This window comes from Marmota flaviventris, chromosome 1 (genome assembly GCF_047511675.1).
Source record: "Marmota flaviventris isolate mMarFla1 chromosome 1, mMarFla1.hap1, whole genome shotgun sequence".
Taxonomy (NCBI): domain Eukaryota; kingdom Metazoa; phylum Chordata; class Mammalia; order Rodentia; family Sciuridae; genus Marmota; species Marmota flaviventris.
This window is the reverse complement of record NC_092498.1, coordinates 218526442-218545814: the sequence shown is the minus strand read 5'-3', so window position 1 is coordinate 218545814 and position 19373 is coordinate 218526442. Positions and strand designations below refer to the sequence as shown.

The window sequence follows — 19373 nt, the reverse complement described above, 5'->3', positions numbered from 1 at the left end:
AGCTCCCGGTGGCTCCCCTGGGCTCCACCCCAGGACCAAACAAAAGGCCGGGGCGCACGCCTGTCATCCCAGTGATGGGGAGGCTGAGGCAGGAGGATTGTGAATTCGAAACCAGCCTCAGCAAGACCCTGTCTACATAAAAACTAAGAGGGCTGGGATGGGGCTCAGTGGTAGAGGCATCCCGGGTTCAATCCTGGTACCAAAAAAACACAAAATATCCCGGCCTGGACCCCAGACCCTCTGGCTCCATCCTACCCTGGGAGGTCTCTCTGGCTCACACTTCTGCCAGGAGGACACAGGAGGCCATCGCCATGAGGTCCTGCCTGAGGGCAAGCAGTGCCCCGTCTGCACTCCCAGGCTCCGAGACTCTTCCCTGCGCAGCGCACACGCTGGGCACCGCCACAGGACAGAGCGGCCGGACAGAGCTGGGCCCCCAGGCCTGGAGCCGGGGCTCGGCCTCCTGCTCACTCAGGGAGGCTCCCACGCCTGGGCCTCGCCACTGAAGCTGCCCCTAGCTCAGCCGTCCAGTCCCCAGGCAAGGTGGCCTGCAGGGTGTGGGGTGGCCGCCACGCAGGGTGAGGCGGGGCGCTGTGCGGTGCTCTCTGACCCAGCGTCCAGCTCCACACTGCAGCACCTCCCGGAGAAACACACTGCCCTGTCCACGGGCACAGCTGACTCCCCGGGCCTCGCGGAACCCCACACAGCAGTGATGCTGGCTGCTGGGGAGTCCCCGCAGGCGGCCGGTGCTGGCTGCAGCTCTGGCCACTGCCTCCACCGCCTTAAGGCAAGGAAAATCCACGGGCCAGCGACGCGGCTCAGCGCAGAGCCCACTGAGCACACGAGGCCTGGGCTCCGTCCAGAGCCACGAAAGTGCCACGCAGCACGCGGCACTTCGAAGGGCGTCCAAGCCCCAAGGAGGCAAGGAGAGGGCCGGCTGCCCGGCCGAGAAGGACACAGATGCCCTGCTGCACCAGGACACGGCCCAGACGTGCAGGATTGGAGAACGCAGCCAGGGGACCCTCAGCCACGGTCCAGAGCACGGCCCAGGACAGCAAAGAGCCACCAGGAGCGGCCTGGTCAGCACAGCCCCTGCAGCTTCCCCAGGACACCCCCGGGAGAGGGGCCACTAGCTCGAGGAGACCTGAGACAACCCCAGCTCAGGGAAGGGCTTCCCATACCTGACGGCAAACCCAGGAAGCCCCGAGGAAAGTTGGTCACCGTGGACAACCAACACCCGCGAGAGAGGAGGTGGAGCGCACTGCCCATGCTCGGCCACAGATGGCAGGGCGCACCATATGCAAAGAGCTCCCGGGAATCAACAAGGAGCTGCTTGGCTGCAAAGCAGGAAGGGCCACCCGGTGCCCGGAACCCAGGCGGGCCTGTCCCCATGCGGTGACCCTCCTCCCCAGCTCTGAGAGACAGGTCACTGCTGGAGGGGTGAGGGAGCTCTGGCTGCCCGCTCCTGGAGCCGAGGAGACAGGAGCATCAGAAAGGAGAAGATGCCTCCGGGCTCCTCCTCTGATTCCCACTGAACAGACTGGAAGTCACCAGAAGGGACACCAGAAGTCACCACGCACCCCAGGGCTGGCAGCAGCGACAGCAAGCGGCGGGGCCTGGGCAGCTCAAGACAGCACACACCCCTGCCCCTTGATCCCCAGGGTCTAAGGACGTCGATGTCTTGGCCCCGAGCAGGGGCGGCTCTAGGGGGTCGCCAGGGGTCCCCAGCAAACGCAGGAACCAGGTCAGCACCCACCCTGCACCCAGCTGGACCTGACCAGGGCCCGCCTGCCCTGCCCGCTATCCGCTGCTCAGGCCACCAGGCTCTGCTCTTGACAGAGACCATCTGACCCGCCTGGTGACATTCAGCACAGGCCTCTGCTCCGCATCTGCACGTCCACCCCCCAGAGCACAGGGACCTTTCTGGGCTCACTGCACTGGGTCCCCGGAGCATGCTTCTGGGGGCTGATGGCCAGCCGTTGGCCGAGGGCGTCCTCGGGCTCCGCTGGCCTCATTTGGAGAGGAAAAAAGGGAGGCCGCTGCTCAGAGGCCCAGGGCTGGCCAGGACTGAGGGTATGCGCCCCGACACGGCCCTTGGCGCCCCACAAGGGCGCCCCTGCCCTGGCCTTGGGGGTGCCCACAGCCAAGCCGCCACCCCAGGGCTCAGCCCCAACCCTCCAGGGCCCTGCTGCCACTGCACCCCTTCCTGCCATGTGGCCAGAGGGAGCCTCTAAGACACAGGCGGTGCCCTCTGGCAGGGCCACTCACTGTCCCCAGAACAGAGCCCCGTTACCTGCCAGGCCCCACCTGGCTGCTGTCCCCACACTGACTTCATCCTGTCCAGGTCACCCTCGTCCTGCCACAGGGCCTTCGCACAGCTGTGCCGCCACCGCCGACTCACGCACCCCGGCAGCCGCTTCTTCCTCACGCCGGCAGACCAGCCACCTCCTGCCCTGCCCTCCCGTCCCCCCCGTCCCCCTCTTCTCCTGCCCACTGGGTGGTGGCCTATTGGGGCGCAGACTGGGTACCTCTGGCCTCGTGGGTCGGGTGTCCGGGTCGCACCTCTCAGCTCAGTTCTGGGGGAGGCTGTACGGGCCCCGCGCGGACAGAGCTTCCCTGGACACGGCGGGGCATCGCTGGCCCTGGCCCCGTCTCCCCCGCTGCCCTCTGCACGCTCAGGGGCAGCGGGGGAGACCCTCTGGCCACAGCTCGTGAAGGAGCTCAGCCGCCCCGGGGGCACTCCCCACCCACACGGGGGGCCTCTCCAAGGGGAGGCCGAGATGCCAGGGCAGAGGGTCTGGGGTCGCGTCACTCGGCCAGGAGGCGGCCAGGGGTGCCTGGGAGCTCTCTGCCCAGGTCAGCCTGGACCCAGGCCTGCGGCCCGCTCCCGGAGGAGGCTCTGAGGGCATCCTGCCCAGGCCCGCCCGCGGCTCCGAGCAGGCCCTCCTCTGCAGGCCACCCGCCACCCCGCCACCTCGCGGGGCCCGCCCTGGTGCTCCTGGAGCTACGGTCCACCTGTGGGGTGCTGGGCCGCTCCAGAGCCAGGCACCTGGGAGTGCTGCCCACTGGCCAGCGCCCCAGAGCTCTCCTGAGGGACAGGAGCTCTGTAGAGCCAACCATGCTGGGAGGTGACAGTGCTGTGGTGGGGAGGGCACGGCCAGGGGCAGAGGGAGGGGCTAGAGGCCAGAGACAGAAGTGAGCAATGTTTGAGGAGCTAAGGATGCAATGACACGGATCCAGGAAAAGAACATTCCAGAAAGAGGATGCAGCCCATGCAAAGGCCCTGGGGCAGGATCCAGCCTGGTGAGCTGGAGGAGCAGCCCACGTGGCGGGAGCAGGGAGGGGATGGGGCAGGTGGTCATGCAGGGCTCTGTGGGCTACAGGGAGGACTTGGCCTTTGACCTTGAGTGATCGGGCGCATGCAGGGCTGTGGGCAGGGGAGGCAGGACCTGGGCCAGTCCTCAGGGGTCTTGAGGAAGAGGCAGGAAGCGGGGGTGGAGCCGGGGCGCTGGTACAGACTGGTGGAGGCCGAGGTGCCGGAGCTGTGGGCAGACCCTGCCCTGGTTTGGAAGGCAAAGCTGACATAATTCGTCACCAGATTAGATGTGGGGGTGGGGCAGGGATGAGGCCACTCTTCTGCGGCCACAGGAGACAGGGTAGCAGGGGATGGCTCAGGAACCCCCAGACCATAGCTCAGGCCAAGCCCACGGGCAGGCCCCGCGGTGTCCCCCAAGCCTCCAGTCCCAGGAGCCCTGCCGTGAACTAGGCACCCCGGACAGCCCCCATGTGCCTGGTGGCCACAGTGACTGCCATAGGCCAGCCGGGCAGCCTGTTCCAGGCTGGGCATCAGGAGCCAGGAACCCTCAGAGTGCCCAGATTCTAAGCACCAGCGAGAAGCGTTTCACCCACCGTCAGACTGGCCGAAACCGCCACGGTGGGCCCCCGGGAAGCCCTGAGTGCCTCTTCAGTCTTCCTGCCCTTGACCCAGACACCAAATGGCTGGGACACCAAGTGCCAGCACTAAGCACCAGTCACAGGCCCATGTTCAGGGACACACAGGTGACCCTGCTGCAGCAGCCAACCCACCAGGACAGGCCCCGGCAGGGGTTGGACGAAGCCCCAAATGCAGAAGCCTTGGCAGGCAGCAATGGGTACAGACAGTGCGGTCCCCACCCCACATCCCGCCCAGACACCAGGCGCAGAGGTGAAGTCACACAGCAATGGAGGGCCGGGCTGGAAGTGTCACCCAGCAGGACTGCTCTGGGCTTCCTCCCGGGGATAGACACCAGGCAGGAGGCCCAGATGCTACAGATGGGAAGCAACGAGTCACAAGACGAGGCGCAGCGGTCCTCGTGGGGACCCTACAGGACAGGCTGCACGGCGTCTGGACACGTGGCTGTCACGGCTGGAGAGCCCCTAGTATGGAGGAGACCAGGGACGCTGCTCAGCCCCTTAAAATAAAAAAGTTCCAGCCCCAAATGCCATGGTGCCGGGCGGAGGCACTGGCAGGAGGCAGCCTGGTGGGGAGGAGGGGCCGCTGCGGCATGACCACTCACGGGTGTCCACTTATGTGCATGCTCACAGGGCAGCAAGAAGGGGCGTGGACTGTCACCACGCCCAGGTGGGCAGAAGGGGTTCCCAGGGGCAGCAGTGTGGAGCCCGGGCCCAGCTGGCACTGGTGGGTTGTGTTTCTGTGAATTTCTGGGACAGGAGGGCAGGCCACTCCTTATCGCCCAGCTCCCTGCTCAGATCAGCCACTCTCTGTCCCCAATCAGATCACAGAGTCCCTGATAAGGCAGATGTCTGCTGCGAGGCTTTCTTGTGGTCAGTGGGTCTGAGGCTGCTGTGTCCCTGAGCTGCCCAAGCAGAGGGCTGATGCCCAAGCAGGAGTTGGGCGGGTTGAGAAGGGACCCAGCTGGGACCCACTGCCCCGCAGGCTTCCGCCTCCACGCCTGGTGCTGACCGGGCCACCAGGTGACAGCAAAGAAGGAGGGCGAGTGGCTCCTGGGGCTAAATGGGGTCACCTAGCAGGCAGCTCCAGATGGCAGTGGGGAAGGAAGCGGGGGCCTGCAGCGGGCACGGGCAGCCTCAGACCTGCAGCGGGGGCTGCGGCGCCCTCGCCCTCGCGCCTGCCCTGGCAGCACAGCACCACCTCGCCTTCCTGCCAAGGAAGCTCGGGCTGGTGGAAGCAGGGGCTCGGATGCCCGTGGGTGTCTGCAGACACCACCACCCTCGGCCAGGGCCGCCTGCGAGGGGGGGGGGGGCAGGGTTCTGCAAATCCGGTAACTTCCTATGTGGGAGCTTGTGACCTCACGGAGAAGGAACCTTCCGTTCTCTGGGCTCTGCACACCGCCCCGCGAGACGCAGCCCAGGCCCAGGCACAAGGAAGCCATGGCCTGCACAGCAGGTGCCGGGGAGACGGACAGGGCCAGGGCGCCTCACTGCACTTGCCCCGACACGGACTGCACCTCAAAACACAGTCCCCCTAGAGCCCCTGTTTCACAGGGAAGTAAGCTGAGGCCAGGAAGGGAAGGGACAGCCATTGCCGGCACCCAGGTCTGGAGACTTCCAGAAGGAGGAATGACAGGACCAGGAGGCTGCCCCAAAGCAAAGGTCCACCTCCACCCCCTCGGCCACAGGGTGACTGCTTGTGGGGGAAGGCCCAAAAGGTGACAATCGCAAGAAGGGCAGCCCAAACTGGTGGCTCCGGGCCGGGGGGTGGCATCTGGGGCAATGTCACCGCTAGCCCTGAAGCGCCTTGGAGGCAAGGCGCCCACTAGCATGGGGGTGCCCCAGCATCCCGCACACCCGGAGCAGCCCCTCGCCCACAAGAGGGGGGAGGCCGACCCCTCTGCGCCCTCGGCAGGAGGCAGCTCGCCCACCCTCTTCCCAGACCCGGTCCCGGCAGGCGCGAGGACCCCTCTTCCCCTCATAACTCCAAAAGGGGCTCCCTCCACCCACAGGCCCCAGACCGGGCCCCGCACCCACTCCCGCCCCCAGACCGGCTGTCCCTCCAGGGACCCCAGAGCGGGCGGGGCGCTGCAGCCTCGCGGCCCGCGCGGCGCGTCCCCCGGGCCTGGCGTGGGGCGTCCCGGCGCCCCCCGCGCGCGCCCGCGAGTGGAATGCTCCGGCGCGCCGGCCGCGGGTCCCCGCGCCCCTCCGCGCCCGGGAGGGCCCACTGCGCCGCGGCGGGGGGGGCGGCGGGCCGGCCCATTCGCGCTGAGGGGGGCGCCGCCGGCCGCACCGTTACCTGACGTCGCCCCGCTGTCCGACGACCAGGCCGCCTCCGCGGGCACGGCCCCCGCCTCGGCACTCTCCGCCTCGTCCGGCACCTCCAGCTCCATGTCCGCGTGCGGACCGGCGGCGGCGAGGCCCGAGGCAGCAGCCGAGCTCGGCCGCCGCCGCTGAACAACAAGCGCCGCCGGCCCAGGGCGGAGGGAGGGGCCGCCGCGTGGGGGCGGGACTGGGGCGGGGCCAGGCTCTGACGTGCGGCTCATACCGCCAATCGGAGTTCGGGGGCGGGGCTTTGCGGGCCCGGCCGGAAGCTTCGCGAGCGCCCCCGCGTGTCCAGGGATGGAAGGACGGCGCGGTGTCTTCAGGGTAGGTCAGGGGTAGCGCTGTGCACTGGAGCCGCAGGTAACATTCGCAACCGACAGCAGCAGCGTTATCGTTCCGCCACTTCGGTTACGCACTGTTCCCGGGACGTTTCGCGCTGCCTGTTATTTCATGTATTGTACATGAGACAGTCAAGGGTCTGCATTATTCCTCAACACCGTCAATTGCATTACATAATATTCCTATTACATAAAATACATAATGTATTCCATAAATTGTATATCATGTGCGTGAATAAATACTTATATTTGGATAAATAATATAGAAATAGTATGGAAGTACGGCTGGGGTCGAGGCTCAGGGGCAGAGCGCTTGCCCAGCATGTGGGAGGCACTGGGTTCGATCGTCAGCACCGCATATAGATAAATAATAAATAAAGGTCCACCGATCACTAATAAAAACAGCCGGGTGCACGCCTGTGATCCCAGCGGCTTGGGAGGCTGAGTCAGGAGGATCTCGGGTTCAAAGCCAGCCTCAGCAAAAGCGAGGCGCTAAGCAATTCAGTGCCACCCTGTCTACATGAAATACAAAATAGGGCTGGGGTTGTGGCTACTGGTCAAGTGCCCCTGAGTTCAATCCCCAGTACCCACTCACCCCCAAAAAAAATAACTAATAAGAATATTTTTTTAAAAATAGTATGGAAGTATAAATTACCTATGTGTATATTTGCATATTATATTAAATAATGAGTTTACCTTACTCATATCATGCTTGCATTTATGTTTTATGAGTGATACAAATATATAAGTATTTACATTTGCATATTATGGTTACATAGGATAATATCAATGCATTGATACTATTAATATAATATGTATCTATATGAGTAACAAATATATAAGGAAAGAATTACATTTGTACATCATGTATAATACACTTACATTATTCATGTACTAGTACTCATTTACATTTATATGAACTTATGTGAGTTATAGAAGCACATTCACATATAAACACAATGTACATAGGTAAATATACACTGATGGGCAGGGGTAGTGGTCAGTGAGTGGTATGCATGAGGAACTGGGTTGGATCCGCGGCACCACACAAAGATAAACAAATAAAGGTATGTGTTCATGTACAACTAAAAAATATTTAAAATACTATTACTTAAGTATATACATATATACTGGAATGTTTACGTCTGTATCTATATGATCATAGTAAATTCTTATTATTTGTGAATATCAACAATAAATGTAATATGCTAACAATTTGTTGTATTTTATTAAGCATAATATATATATTATATATGATATAAATATTAACATCAGTAAGCCAAAACGTGTGTTGCTATAACATAAATGTTAATGTATATGACTCTCCCACCTTTTTATTTTCTGGTACTGGAGGGTGGGAACCTAGGGTGGTGCACACGCTGGGCCAGTGCTCTACCACTGAGCCACGTTCCCAGCCTTTTTTATTCTTTATTTTGAGATGGAGTCTTGCTAAGTTGCTGAGGCTGGCCTTGAACTCGCCACCCTCCTGCCACACACCGTAGCTGGGATCACAGGGATGCGCCACGGCACCCAGACTCCACATGATTATTTGAAATGCTAAGTTGCGGGGCTGGGCTGGGCTCAGCGGTAGAGCGCTCGCCTCGCGTGTGTGGGGCCCTGGGTGCGATCCTCAGCACCGCATAAAAATAAAAAAATAAAAAGATGTTGTGCCCACCTACAACGGAGACATAAATATTAAAAATAGACTAAGGCGTGAGCGGTGATGTCCACTCCAGGCTCAGAGGTCTGCGTGGGGGCCTCCTGAAGCCAGGGACTGGCTCTCTGCGGTTCCAGGTCTCCATGTCCCTCACTTCCACGCTCCTGGCAGCCTGACACCTAGGTGACCTAGGCACCGTCCTGGTCCTCTCCTGCATGTGCACGACAGGGGCCCTCAGGCCTCTAGCCACCTGGGCTCCGCTCCTGGTGAGCGCTTGCTCACACACCAGGCCCTGGTTCCGTCCCACACCACGCCCTGCCAGTGGCTCCGCAAGAATGGTGCTCCGGTGGGTCCTGCAGGTGGCACACGGGGACAGGGGTCCCGCTGCTGAAGCACCATGATGGGTTTGCTACGGAGGCTCCGCGGTCAGGAATCCTGAGGTCCTGGTCTGGCTGTTAATAAGCTGCTATTAATAGTTCTGTTCATTAACCTTCTCCGCTGGGGGCAGCGTGGCCCCTGCTAGTGAGGAGCGGCCTGATTCAGAGGCCTGGACCGCCTCTCTCAGGCAGCGCGAGGGAGGGGCCTGGGCTGTGGGGCCTGGGGATGGACCGAGGGGAACCAGGAAGCCGGGCAGGTGGTTGTCAGACCTCGGCCCCAAGGATGCGGCGGCAAGGCTGTGCGTGGGCCCAGGAGGCAGATCAAGAAAGGGAAGAAATGGCCAAGGCCCCAGGGAGGGCAAAGGGGCCCCCATTAGCTGTGCCCAGCTAGAAGGGAGTCCACCCAAAGGGGACAGGCACAGTGTCAGGCGTCAGACTGGTCCACACAGTGTGGCCCACCCACACCCTCAACCCCGAAAAGGGAAGAAATTCTGACACCGGCCACAAGGTGCCCTGAGGACACAGTGCTCAGTGACAAGAGCCGGGCACAAAGGGGCACACACTGCAGGGTCCACCCACAGCCGGTCCCTGGAGTCCTCAGGTCCACAGAGACAGGAAGCAGCAGAGTGAGAGCCAGGGGCTGGGAGGGGATCGGCTAGTGTTGAAGGGACAGAAGTTCAGTGTGGGAAGAAGAGAAAGTTCTGTGGGGACAGCTGTGCGCCCTAGGAGGGCTCCAGGCCCCCAGCTGCTCCCTTACCAGTGGCCACGTGGTGCATCCTACACCTGCCAGCTCCCTTGACCCCTGTCGTGAACAGCAGGGACACCTGAGCTGTCCAGAGGAGACTCGTCTAAGTGCGGGCCCTGGAGGCCGCCTGGCCCACCTGGACCACCCGATGCACCTGCCCAGGCATCAGTGGGAGGGCACAGTGTGAGCTCATGAGGCTGCTCGGCAACTCAGGTGCCAGGGCAACTCGGAGATCCATCCGCCGGCCCCGGCAGTTCAGGAAGGGCAAGGTTAGGTACGACGCCAGTAAGAACAGGAAGCAACTTGGAAAAACCACCAAAAAGCAAAACTGGAAAATCAACAAGTGGCATAAAAGTCGTGATTGAGACACGGAAGTGAATGTCAAAATAATCTGTCAGAAAGGTCAAGGAGGGGCCCGTGGGGGAACCGCGGGAGGCAAGGGCTGTCCATGTTCTCAGCAGGACAGAGACGGCTCCGCGCTTTGAAACGCGGTGTGTGCGCCTTCGATGAAAATAAGAAGCTTTATGACTTTGGCGCTGGGGCGGAGGGACAGAGCGGGTAGGCAGCGGGTGGTGAGCGGGGCCGGGTCCCGGGCAGCAGCGCTCTTGGCCCCGGCGATCCATGTCCACTCCCTGCCCATTTTGCAGGGTTGGAAAACTGAGGCTGCCCGGCGGGTAGTGGCCGGGTTTCCAGCGCCCCCTGGTGGCCACGGCGCCTATGACGTCAGCACAGGTAGGTCCCCGCCCCGCTCCCCTTGGCTGCGATCCATCTGCCCTCCAGCCCCAAATGTATCAAGCACCTACTGTGTACCCTGCTGCGCTCTGGACCACAGGGGATGCCAGGGTTCAGCCAGACAAAATCCCCGACCTTGAAGATGGCCAGCAGGCGAACCAGGAGGCGTGAGGCCGGCTCAAAGGCTGAGCGCCGACAGAGTAGGGTCGATGGGGGGACCAGGGTGCTTCTCAGGACACCGCGCTGGCCTAGCGCGCATGCGGCCCTGGGCTCCACCCCAGCACGCCACGCAGAAAAGCAAAACTGGTAAATCCACAAGTGACTAGAGAAAGAGATGGAGCGTTAGAGTGGATATGCGTAGGTACGTCTCCACGCATCCGGCGCGCACCTTCGTCATCCCAGGGCTGAGGAGGCTCAGGAGGGAGGATGGCAGCTCCAGGCCAGCCTCAGCAACTTCGTGAGGCCGTGTCTCTAAATAGAAAATAACAAGGGCTGGTGATGTGGCTCAGTGGTGGAGCACCCCCGGGTTCCATCTCTAGTGCCAGATCACGTATGTCTATGTGTGCATATTCCTGTGTACATATGATGTTCATGTGAACGCTCGAACCCGAGGAAATCGGGGACAAGAAATGACAACAGGATAGAGAGCAAACATGGACTCCAAGCTCACGGTGGTTTGGTTTGGTTTCCTTGCACCGGGGGATTGAACGCAGGTGTGCTTAACCACTGAGCTACACTCCCAGCTTCTTTTATTTTGCCGAGGCTGACCTTGAACTAGCGATCCTCCTGCCTCAGCCTCCCGAGTGGCTGGGATCACAGGCGTGGCCACCAGGTGGCTTCCCAAGCTTGTGCAAAGCACAGTCGGGTCATCTGAAAGAGCTGTAAGGACAGCCGGTCTGAATGGCTGACCCACCTTTTTAACATGTGAGAAGCAGCCCGAGTCTCGCCGCAGGCTCCGCGGAGCCTGGAGTTTCGGCAGGGACCCGTGGGCAATGCCGGCAGCGGCCGAAGTCCCGAGCCACAGCCTCCGTCCCCTGCGCTTCGCACTCAGCTCTCTCCTCGGTCCTGGGACGAGCCCCGACAGGGTCCAGGCCTGGGCAGGGGGCGCTGCTCGCTGTCCCCGAGGCACCCGGGAAGCGGGCGCCAGCGTTGGGGTGAGTGGAGACTGCCCGGGGACCCACGGTGGGAGCGCAGGGCGATCGCGCGGTCCGCGGGCCTTGAATGCGCCGGGCCCAGGCACAGGTAGGGCTGGGTGTCCCCGCCCGGGCCAGCAGGGGTTAAGGCCGGGCGGCTCCCACGTGGGAGCCCCTTGCGACAGAGGCACACACCCAGCCAGCCGCTGGGTCCTCCCTGGCACCCACACCTGCCCACTCGCCGGCTGGGCTCGCCCTGCCAGGCACCTGCCCGCCTTCAGCTGCCCGCGGGAGGACCAGTCCGGCGAGAGGCGGGGCCCAGCCGCCGGCTCCACTCCCGCCCCAGGCCGTCCAGGTGGGCACCTCCAGGGTCCCGCCAGCTGCCAGACAGGTAAGTCCCCACCTGCTCTGCGGCATCCAACGTTGTCCGGCTCCCCATGCCCCGCGGCCTGGGACCCCGCTGCCCCGGCTCCCCAGAGCGTGGCTGCCCCTCCCCGGGCCTGACACAGTTTCCGAGGGATTGTCTGCCCTGGCAGCCGGCCCAGCGCACAGGGAGCCTTAAAAGGGTCATTGTTGGCCCAGGAGGTGCTGGGGCGAAGGCAGCGAGGGGACACTGTGGGACTCCCTCCATCCCCCAAACTGAGGAGGGATGGTCCTCAGGCCCACTAGGCTGGCCCTCCCTCCCTACCCCAGACCAGCGCAGGGTGGCAGGCGCCTGCCACCTGGCCCAGCCTCCCGGTGCTTCCTGACCCTGGTGGCCCACCGTGGGGACCTCAGGGGCTGGGGAGTGGGCTGGTGTGGGACCCCACGCAGTGGGCAGTGGACAGGGGCAGCAGAAAATGGAAGGTGAGGACCCCCAGGTCGGGAGGGGACAGGAATGTTTTTTCTGGGTCATTTGCTCCTAAATGGGAGAACAAAGATAGCGTCCCAGAGAGGCCAGTGTCCGGTTGCACCTCGCGGCTCTGTCCAGGCCCAAGGAGGCCTCTGGGGTGGGAGGGGCCAGGACCGTGGCCTGGGACACAGAGCGGGCCTGGCGCGGGGGGTGGCCCAGGGCCCTGTGGCCAGGAGGTGAACGGATGCCTGAGCCCTGGGTCAGAGCCTGGGGGGGTGGACGAATCCCAGCCTCTCAGAGCTTTGCCTTGGCCCCTCTCCTCCCTGGCCTCGAGCAGAGCAGTAGCAGGTGCCAGGGCATGCAGGGCTCCAAGGGAGCCATCCTACCACAGCTCGGAACTCAGAACGCAAGGCCAGTCCCACAGCTCCATCTGATACCCCATTTTACAGAGATGAATCCAGGCTCAGAGAGGGCAGCCACTTACCCAGGGCTGCACAGTAAAGTAGGATTGTCATGCAGACAAGAGCCCAAATGCAGAAGGGGGGTGGTCTGGAGGCTGGCCCTGTCCCCCAACCAATGCCCCATGCTCAACATCTTGACAAAGTCCCGCCTGCTGGGCCCAGCACTTCCGCCTGGCTCTGAGTCCTGGGGAAAGTCCACAGCAGGGAGTCTGGGCTCCTGTCCTTCCTCTTCAGCCTGGCCAGGCGCCAGGGAGCAGTGTTTGCTCAGGGTGCAGCCTGACACCCTTTGGAATGGCCGAGGTCAGTGGGAGGCATGGCTGGGGCAGGACTGCCTTGCAGTGAATTGGCATTAATTGAGCACTTACTGTATGCCAGGTGCGCAGTTCGTGACTATTGGGGTACAGCAGTGAATGAGACAGTCAAGACCCCTGCTCCTGTGGGGCTGATGTCTTGAGGGAGAAGACAGAAACAAAACCAGTAAAGAAATTGTGCCACAAACGGCGTCAGGGGTAGGGGATCCTATTTTACTGTATTTTCACGGAGCTGGAGCCGGAACCAGGCCTTCATGCAAGCACTGCCCCACCGAACCCCACCCGCCCTGCAATTTTATATAGAAAGGTGAAGGCACTCACTGAGCAGCTGGCATCTGTGCACAGACTCAAAGAACCTGAATAGTCGGCCAAACCCAGGCCCAGGCAGAGGGCACCAGTGTGCAGAGGCCCAGGGGCAGGACCAAGTCTGGCATCTGGTGGGCACAGTAAGGAAGGAGCCCGTGTGGCTAGAACAGAGGGAGGAGGGGAGGCAGAGAGGGCCTGGGGCAGGTTGTGCAGGGCCTTGGGGGCCAAGGGAGGACTTGGCTTTGACCTAGAGGGAGGTGGGAGCCAGAGAGGATACCGGAGGGCTCTGAGTCAGGTGCTCCTTCGCGCCCTCCAGTGGCTGCTGTGGGGAGGACAGGCTGTGAGTGAGGGCCGGAACGGGCACCAGGTGGATGGACTGGGCTGGTCCAGGGGGAGGCAGATTCTGGAGAGACTTTGGCATGTGCTGATGGCGGCAGACGCCCAGCGTGATGAGGAAGGGCAGGGAGGGTTAAGATGGGGAGCGCAGTGGGGTGGCCACACCTGTCGTCCCAGCGGCTCGGGAGGCCGAGGCAGGAGGATGGAGTTCCAAGCCAGCCTCAGCGACTCTGAGGCCCTGAGCAGCTCGGGGAGACGCTGTCTCTAAGTAAAATACAAAATAGGGCTGGGGTGTGGCTCAGGGGTGAGGGGACCTGGGTTCAGTCCCCGGCACCACTGCCCAAAAGAACTTAGATAACAAAACAGACGGGGGGCAGAGTGACGGGGCAGGGAGGGGACTGGGGACACCCTTGGGTGGTGCCAGGGTGGAGCCACTGGCCTCCTGGTCAGCCTCTTTTCTGAAACGTCAAGGGTTGGGCTGGGGCAGCTCCCAGCAGGGCCCTGGGTTCATCCCATAAACAAGAAGGTGAAGGCTGAGCAGGTGGCACCTGGAGTGCTCTGAAGTCACCCATCCACAGGGAGCCGGGGGTCACAGGCTGATCCCGCGTCACACACACACTGCCATGGGGGTGACCTGGGCCCACAGACAGAGCAAGCCTGGTCAAGGCCACTTGGATGATCAGCTGCAGTCTCCCCAGGACAAAGTCATTTGCATTGGAACCTCTCCGCCATTTGCAGCCATTTACCAGGTTCTAAAGTGGTTCAAAGGCAAGGAGAAGCACAGATGACCAGAGGGGCCCAGGGCTGGACTGGCGGGCACTCCATGCTGACCCTCGAGGGCACACCGGGGAGCCGCAGGGCGCTCCTGAGCAGGAGCCCAGCTCGCGGACCGTGCGTCCTGGGCGGGGGCTCTCTCTTCAGCATCTCTTCCCAGCCCGTGCAGGCCTCACCACGGGATGGGGTTTGGTATGCAGTAGGTGCTCCATAAATGAATACATAGCCTTGGGGAGCCATCTAAGACTCTGAGCAGTGCACTTACAAGGACAGAGTCAGGCGTGGCCCTGGAGTGCATGAGGACGGGGCGGGGTCCTGGGGGATCGGCAGGTGGCCCCCCGGGGCTGGGAGCAGGGACTGTGAGTCAGGTCAGCGCTGCGGGCCCTGCACCCGGCTGCTGCCCAGGTCAGAGGTGCAGTGTGGACCACTTGGGGGTGGACGTCCCTCCAGCAGCAGGACACCATATCTCGCCTGCCTTTCCTGTGGGGCCCTGAGGGGAGGAACAAGCCCTGGGTGAGCCCAGGCAGCCGCTAGAACTCTCTGCCACCTGCACCCCGTCAGGCGCCCCAGACCCACGGGGACCCAGCAAGGCCAACCCCTGGGACGTCCCTCCCTTCCCATGAGACTTGTGGCAGGTCCTGCTGCTCCCAAAGCCTGGCCTTCCTTGGAACCCTGGCTGGCTCCTGGACCCTCGCCCGCCCAGGGCTCCCCAGCCCCCCAGAGAAGCCCCCCAGAGAAGCCCCCCAGGGACAGTCTCCAAACCACCTGCCCCACCATCGGGACGGCAGGGCCCCAGGAGGACAGATCCTAAGGACAGGCAAGATCCCCCAGGTGGGTGGGGGGCAGGAGGCCTGCTCCTGGGTCCCCCCAGGTGACCCCAGACGTAGCTAGGACATGCGTGCCAGGGAAGGCCATGGGAGCACAGGATTCTGGGACATTCACTTCATGTGGTTTTTCTTCTTTTTGTACCAAGGACTGAACTCAGGGGCACTTAACCACTGAGCCACGTCCCCAGCCCCCCTCCCTTTTTTGTGGTGCTGGGGACTGAACCCAGGGCCTTGTGCCTGCAAAGCAAGCTCTACCAGCTGACCTGTACCCCCAGCCCCCCTTTTATATTTTATTTAGAGACAGGGTTTCACTGAGTTGCTGAGGCTGGCTTTGAACTCACGATCCTCCTGCCTCAGCCTCCTGAGCTGCGTGGGTGACAGGCACATGCCACGGCGCCCCACACGATTCATGACAAATGACACCTGTGCGGCCAGCCGGCGGGGACAAGGCTCGTTAGGGCTGGGTGGCCGCGCGGGGTGCAGTCCAGGCCAGTGGGTCCCTCTGGTAGAGCCAGGAGCGGGCGGGCAGGCTCAGGGGGTGGAGATGGCAGTTGTCCTGTGTGCGCTCTGTGGACGTAGTCACTGTGCCCCGCGGACAGGCCCACTGTCCTGGGACGATTTAAAACAAGTAACGAGAAAACAAGGAGAAGCAACAGGCCTGGCCCTTGTCCTGCCCCGTCCACACCAGGCCTCTGCTGACCTCCCCAGGAGCCGTGTCCCTTCCCCTCTCCTACCTACCTCTAAATGTCCCCACACAAGAAGCTCACCTCAGCCTTCCCGAGGCCGGGACTCCCTGGTCTCCCATGACTCCTCGGCCACCCCTCCCAGGCGCTGCGTTTCCAAAGTCCCAAGGGTCCACCCCACGGCCCCTCTCCTGCTCACCCACAGCCTGTCCTCCCTGCAGCCACCAGAGGGCACCTGTGAGCACCTGCATCCTCCCTGGCTCCGCCTCTCTGGTTCCACCTGTGTCCCCCCCCCCCAGCCTCCCTGCCTCCCTCCCCTCTCTCCGCCTGTCCTCAGCTGCAGCCCTGGGCTCCAGCTGTGCCTCCTCTTGCTCCGGCCTCTGCACAGAGGCCCTCAGCCGGGAGCACCTTCCCCAGCTCCCAGGCCCCTCCACCCCTCCTGCTGTCTAACTGCCCTGGGCCTGGGTGCCTCTCACCTGCCCTCTCCTGTCACAACCCAGGCCAGGGCCACCTCCTCAGAGCGGCTCTCAGGAGACCTCCGGCGCTTCATTCCCCTCTGACTCTCCCAGGACGGTCCGTCTCCCTGGGGACCACAGGCTTTCTTGAGGCAGAGACTGTCCCTTTAGGACCCGTCTCATCAGCCCTCAGCTGGGCATTGTGTACACAGTGGGCGCTCCATAAATGCTAAAGCCACAGGCCAGAGCCCAGCGGGCTGCTGTTTCTTCAGGGTGTTCTTGGGTTTCCGACAGACCCGGTAGGTCACGGGGGTGACCCCAACCTTCCGGGGCCCAGGGACAGTCAAACAGCCTGCGTCAGCTGCCCCCCACCCGCCGCCAGGGCCCCGCCCTCCGGTGGACACGCCCCGCGGGGTCAGCCCAGCCCCGCCCTCCCCGCCCTCGGGGTCCCCTGTCCAGCGACCTGCAGGGACTGTCTCTCAGCCCTGCCGGGTGTTGAGCAGAGCCCTGCCTGTCCCCACCAGGGGCCAGGGGCCCTTTTCAGCTGCAGAAACCTTGAGACAAGTGTCCCCTCCCCGCCAGAGACCCTGGTTTTGGGGATCAAACAGCCCGCATCCCGTGCCTGCGGGTCGGGATCGCCACTGGATGCAGCTGGACGGGCTGCCGGGTGGGGAGGGCGGGCGCCAGGCCAGCACCCACGCACAGCCACCTGCTGGGGCGGGAACACAGGACTTGTCCCTGTGTCTGTCCCCAGCTGGACTCCCGGCAGGTGCAGCCTGGATTCCCCGCGTGGGGCCGGCAGCTGTTCAGGGGGTCGGCAGCCACCCCCACCCACGGTGCTGCCCCCTGTGGCCGATGGGGGGTGGGGGCTGAGCTACTCAGGTTATACAGTAGGTGCTCAGCAAGCCCGAGCTTGGGTTGAAGGTGTTGTTTTTTTAGAAAATATTTTATTCATTTATTTATTTTTATTTTGAGAGAGAGAGAGGGAGAGAATTTTAATATTTATTTTTCAGTTCTCGGCGGACACCACAACATCTTTGTTTGTATGTGGTGCTGAGGATCGAACCCGGGCGCGACGGCTTGAGCCACACCCCCAGCCCGTTACTCATTTATTTTTATGTGGTGCTGAGAGTGGAACCCAGCGCCTCACACATGTGGGGCAAGGGCTCTGCCACGGAGGCCCACCAGCCCTGAAGGTGTTCTTAATTTATTTTTAATAGAAGTAGAGGGACACAAAGCCTTTATTTCATTCCTTTATGTGGTGCTGAGGGTCGACCCAGCGCCTCCCGTGTTCCAGGCAAACGTTCCAGCTCTGAGCCCCAGCCCCAGCCCCGGGCAAGGGGTTCTGCATTGGGTGAGTATGGGCTGGGGGCTGGGGGCCGTTTAATGAGCACCCAGGGAGCCATCTCTGGGCCTCTCGCTGTCTAATGTGTGGCTGTGCAGAGTTCGGGGAGACCGTGCCTCTGTGGCTTGGGCCCAGCCTGAGGCAGGTTCAGTCAACACCCCCATTTACAGAAGGGAAACTGGGGTGCAGGGCTGTTCCGCTGCTTGCACTGGGTGGCAGTGGCATGAGGTAGTGGGTCACATTACTGTCTTACTCCAGGCCCCCTTTAATCTTCCAGTCCACTCTCTGATGTAGGAGCCATTATTTCTCCCAATTACAAAGTGGAAATTGATGCACAGAGAGGGGAAGTAACTTCCCTGTGGTCACACAGTGAATAGGTGAAAAGGCTGGGATTTGAATCCTTCCCCCTGAAGTTCCAAGGAGGCCTCCAGAAGGCGCTTTGGGAGAGGCTTATTCTAGTAGGCGGTGGAGGGTCCCTGAGGACCCTTGGACTAGTGTTTTGGATGATTTCAGGAAGGGGTGAGAAGTCATTTGGGGGGCCTTGCACGCGCGGGCAAGTGCCCTACCACTCAGCTACACCCTGGGCGCTCTGTAAACTTACATTTTATTTTGAGACTGGGCCTCCCTAACTTCCCTGGGGCTGGCCTTGAACTTGTGATCCTTCTGCCTCAGCCTGAGCTGCTGGCATTACGGGCTGGGCACTCATGTTTGTACTCTCTCCTTGGCACACTCTTGGCCGACTCTCAAAACCCTGCCTGCAATGCCCGCCGCTGGCCCGGCAGATTCTCAGCGCCGCCTCCCTCCGCCCAGCCTGAGGCTCGAGTCCTGGACACCGCCAGCCCCCGAGCCTCAGGGGCAGGGGGCGTGGCCACAGCTGGGCGCAGGTGTGTTTCTCTTCCAGTGGGAAGCGCTGTTGGGAGGAGTCACTGCCAGCTCCGCCGGCGCAGGTCACTCCTGCGGCCCACCCCAGGAGCAGCTCTGCTGGCCGGGGCGGCCCGTCCTCGTTCCTACCTTCCCAACCACCTGGGAGGGCGAGGCCCACCTTCTCTCCCGGAGCCGAGGGCATTCCCTCCTGCGCCGGCCGCCCCCCTCCTCGGCCTCCCTCTGCAGCTGGGGTCTGGGCAGGTGGGTGCGGAGCGGGCCTCGGTGCTGGCCAAGGTGCCTCTGGAGAAAGGCGGTGCTGCTGGCCTCCCGGGCCTCGGCTTCCCCGTGAAACTGCGCGAACTTCCTGGAGACTGGCCTCCTGGGGACGGGGTGGCCCGGGAAGCACCACAAGCTCCTGGTCCCCGAGGCCTCCCAGATGAACCTCGAAAAGTGCCCCTTTCGCGGATGGGAAAACCTCCCAGGTCTCCGGCTCCGTTCCGAGCGGCAACCCGCTGCCGGGTCTTCCTCTCAGCCAGGTCCTGCAGGGCTCCGGCCCCAGCCGCAGGCGAGTGCTCGGCTGCGCGGAAAGTCCGGCCCGGAGTTCCCGCCCCGGGCCTGGAGCCGGGGATGGAGGGAGGGGGCCCAGACGGCCTCCGCGGCTTCCCGGAGGCGTGTCCGGCCGGGGCGGGGCCGGCCGGGACCTGAGGAGGAAGAGGGCAGGTGCCGTCGGAGCCGCCGAGCGGGTGGAGGAGGGCGAGAGCGGGTCCCCACCGGGCCGCGACCCTCTGGAGCCTCTCCCCCTACCCCGGCGTGGGGTCCGATTGTCTGTTTCCAGGCCCCCGCGGCCGGGGCAGCGGGCGAGCCCCAGGGTGGACCATGGCGGTGAGATTCCAGGCAAGTAGCCCGCCGCGGGCCGGAGCGGGT

At 62.8% G+C, this 19373-nt stretch overlaps 2 protein-coding genes across 7 annotated transcripts in view; one reads left to right on the top strand and one right to left on the bottom strand.

The window, feature by feature from the left end:
* Positions 1-6433, bottom strand: part of Pip5k1c (phosphatidylinositol-4-phosphate 5-kinase type 1 gamma) — a 37112-nt gene extending 30679 nt beyond the window's left edge. For 5 of the 6 annotated variants that reach the window (XR_011705153.1, XM_027952579.2, XM_027952576.2 and 2 more), the window contains exon 1: positions 6248-6433. Coding sequence is in view for 5 of the 6 variants with exons in the window: in XM_027952579.2 (XP_027808380.2) it covers positions 6248-6341 (94 nt within the window). In the remaining variant the exon portion in view is untranslated. Of the gene's footprint in view, positions 1-2304; positions 2406-6247 lie in introns of those variants that run through there. The other variant, XM_071603938.1, reaches the window with a different exon arrangement.
* Positions 6434-10071: 3638 nt separating this feature from the next.
* The window catches only part of Tjp3 (tight junction protein 3), a 23315-nt gene continuing 14013 nt past the window's right edge, over positions 10072-19373 (top strand). The window contains exon 1 of the mRNA XM_027952493.2: positions 10072-10122. Coding sequence (XP_027808294.2) covers positions 10108-10122 — 15 coding nt within the window. The 5' untranslated portion in view covers positions 10072-10107. The remainder of the gene's footprint in view (positions 10123-19373) is intronic.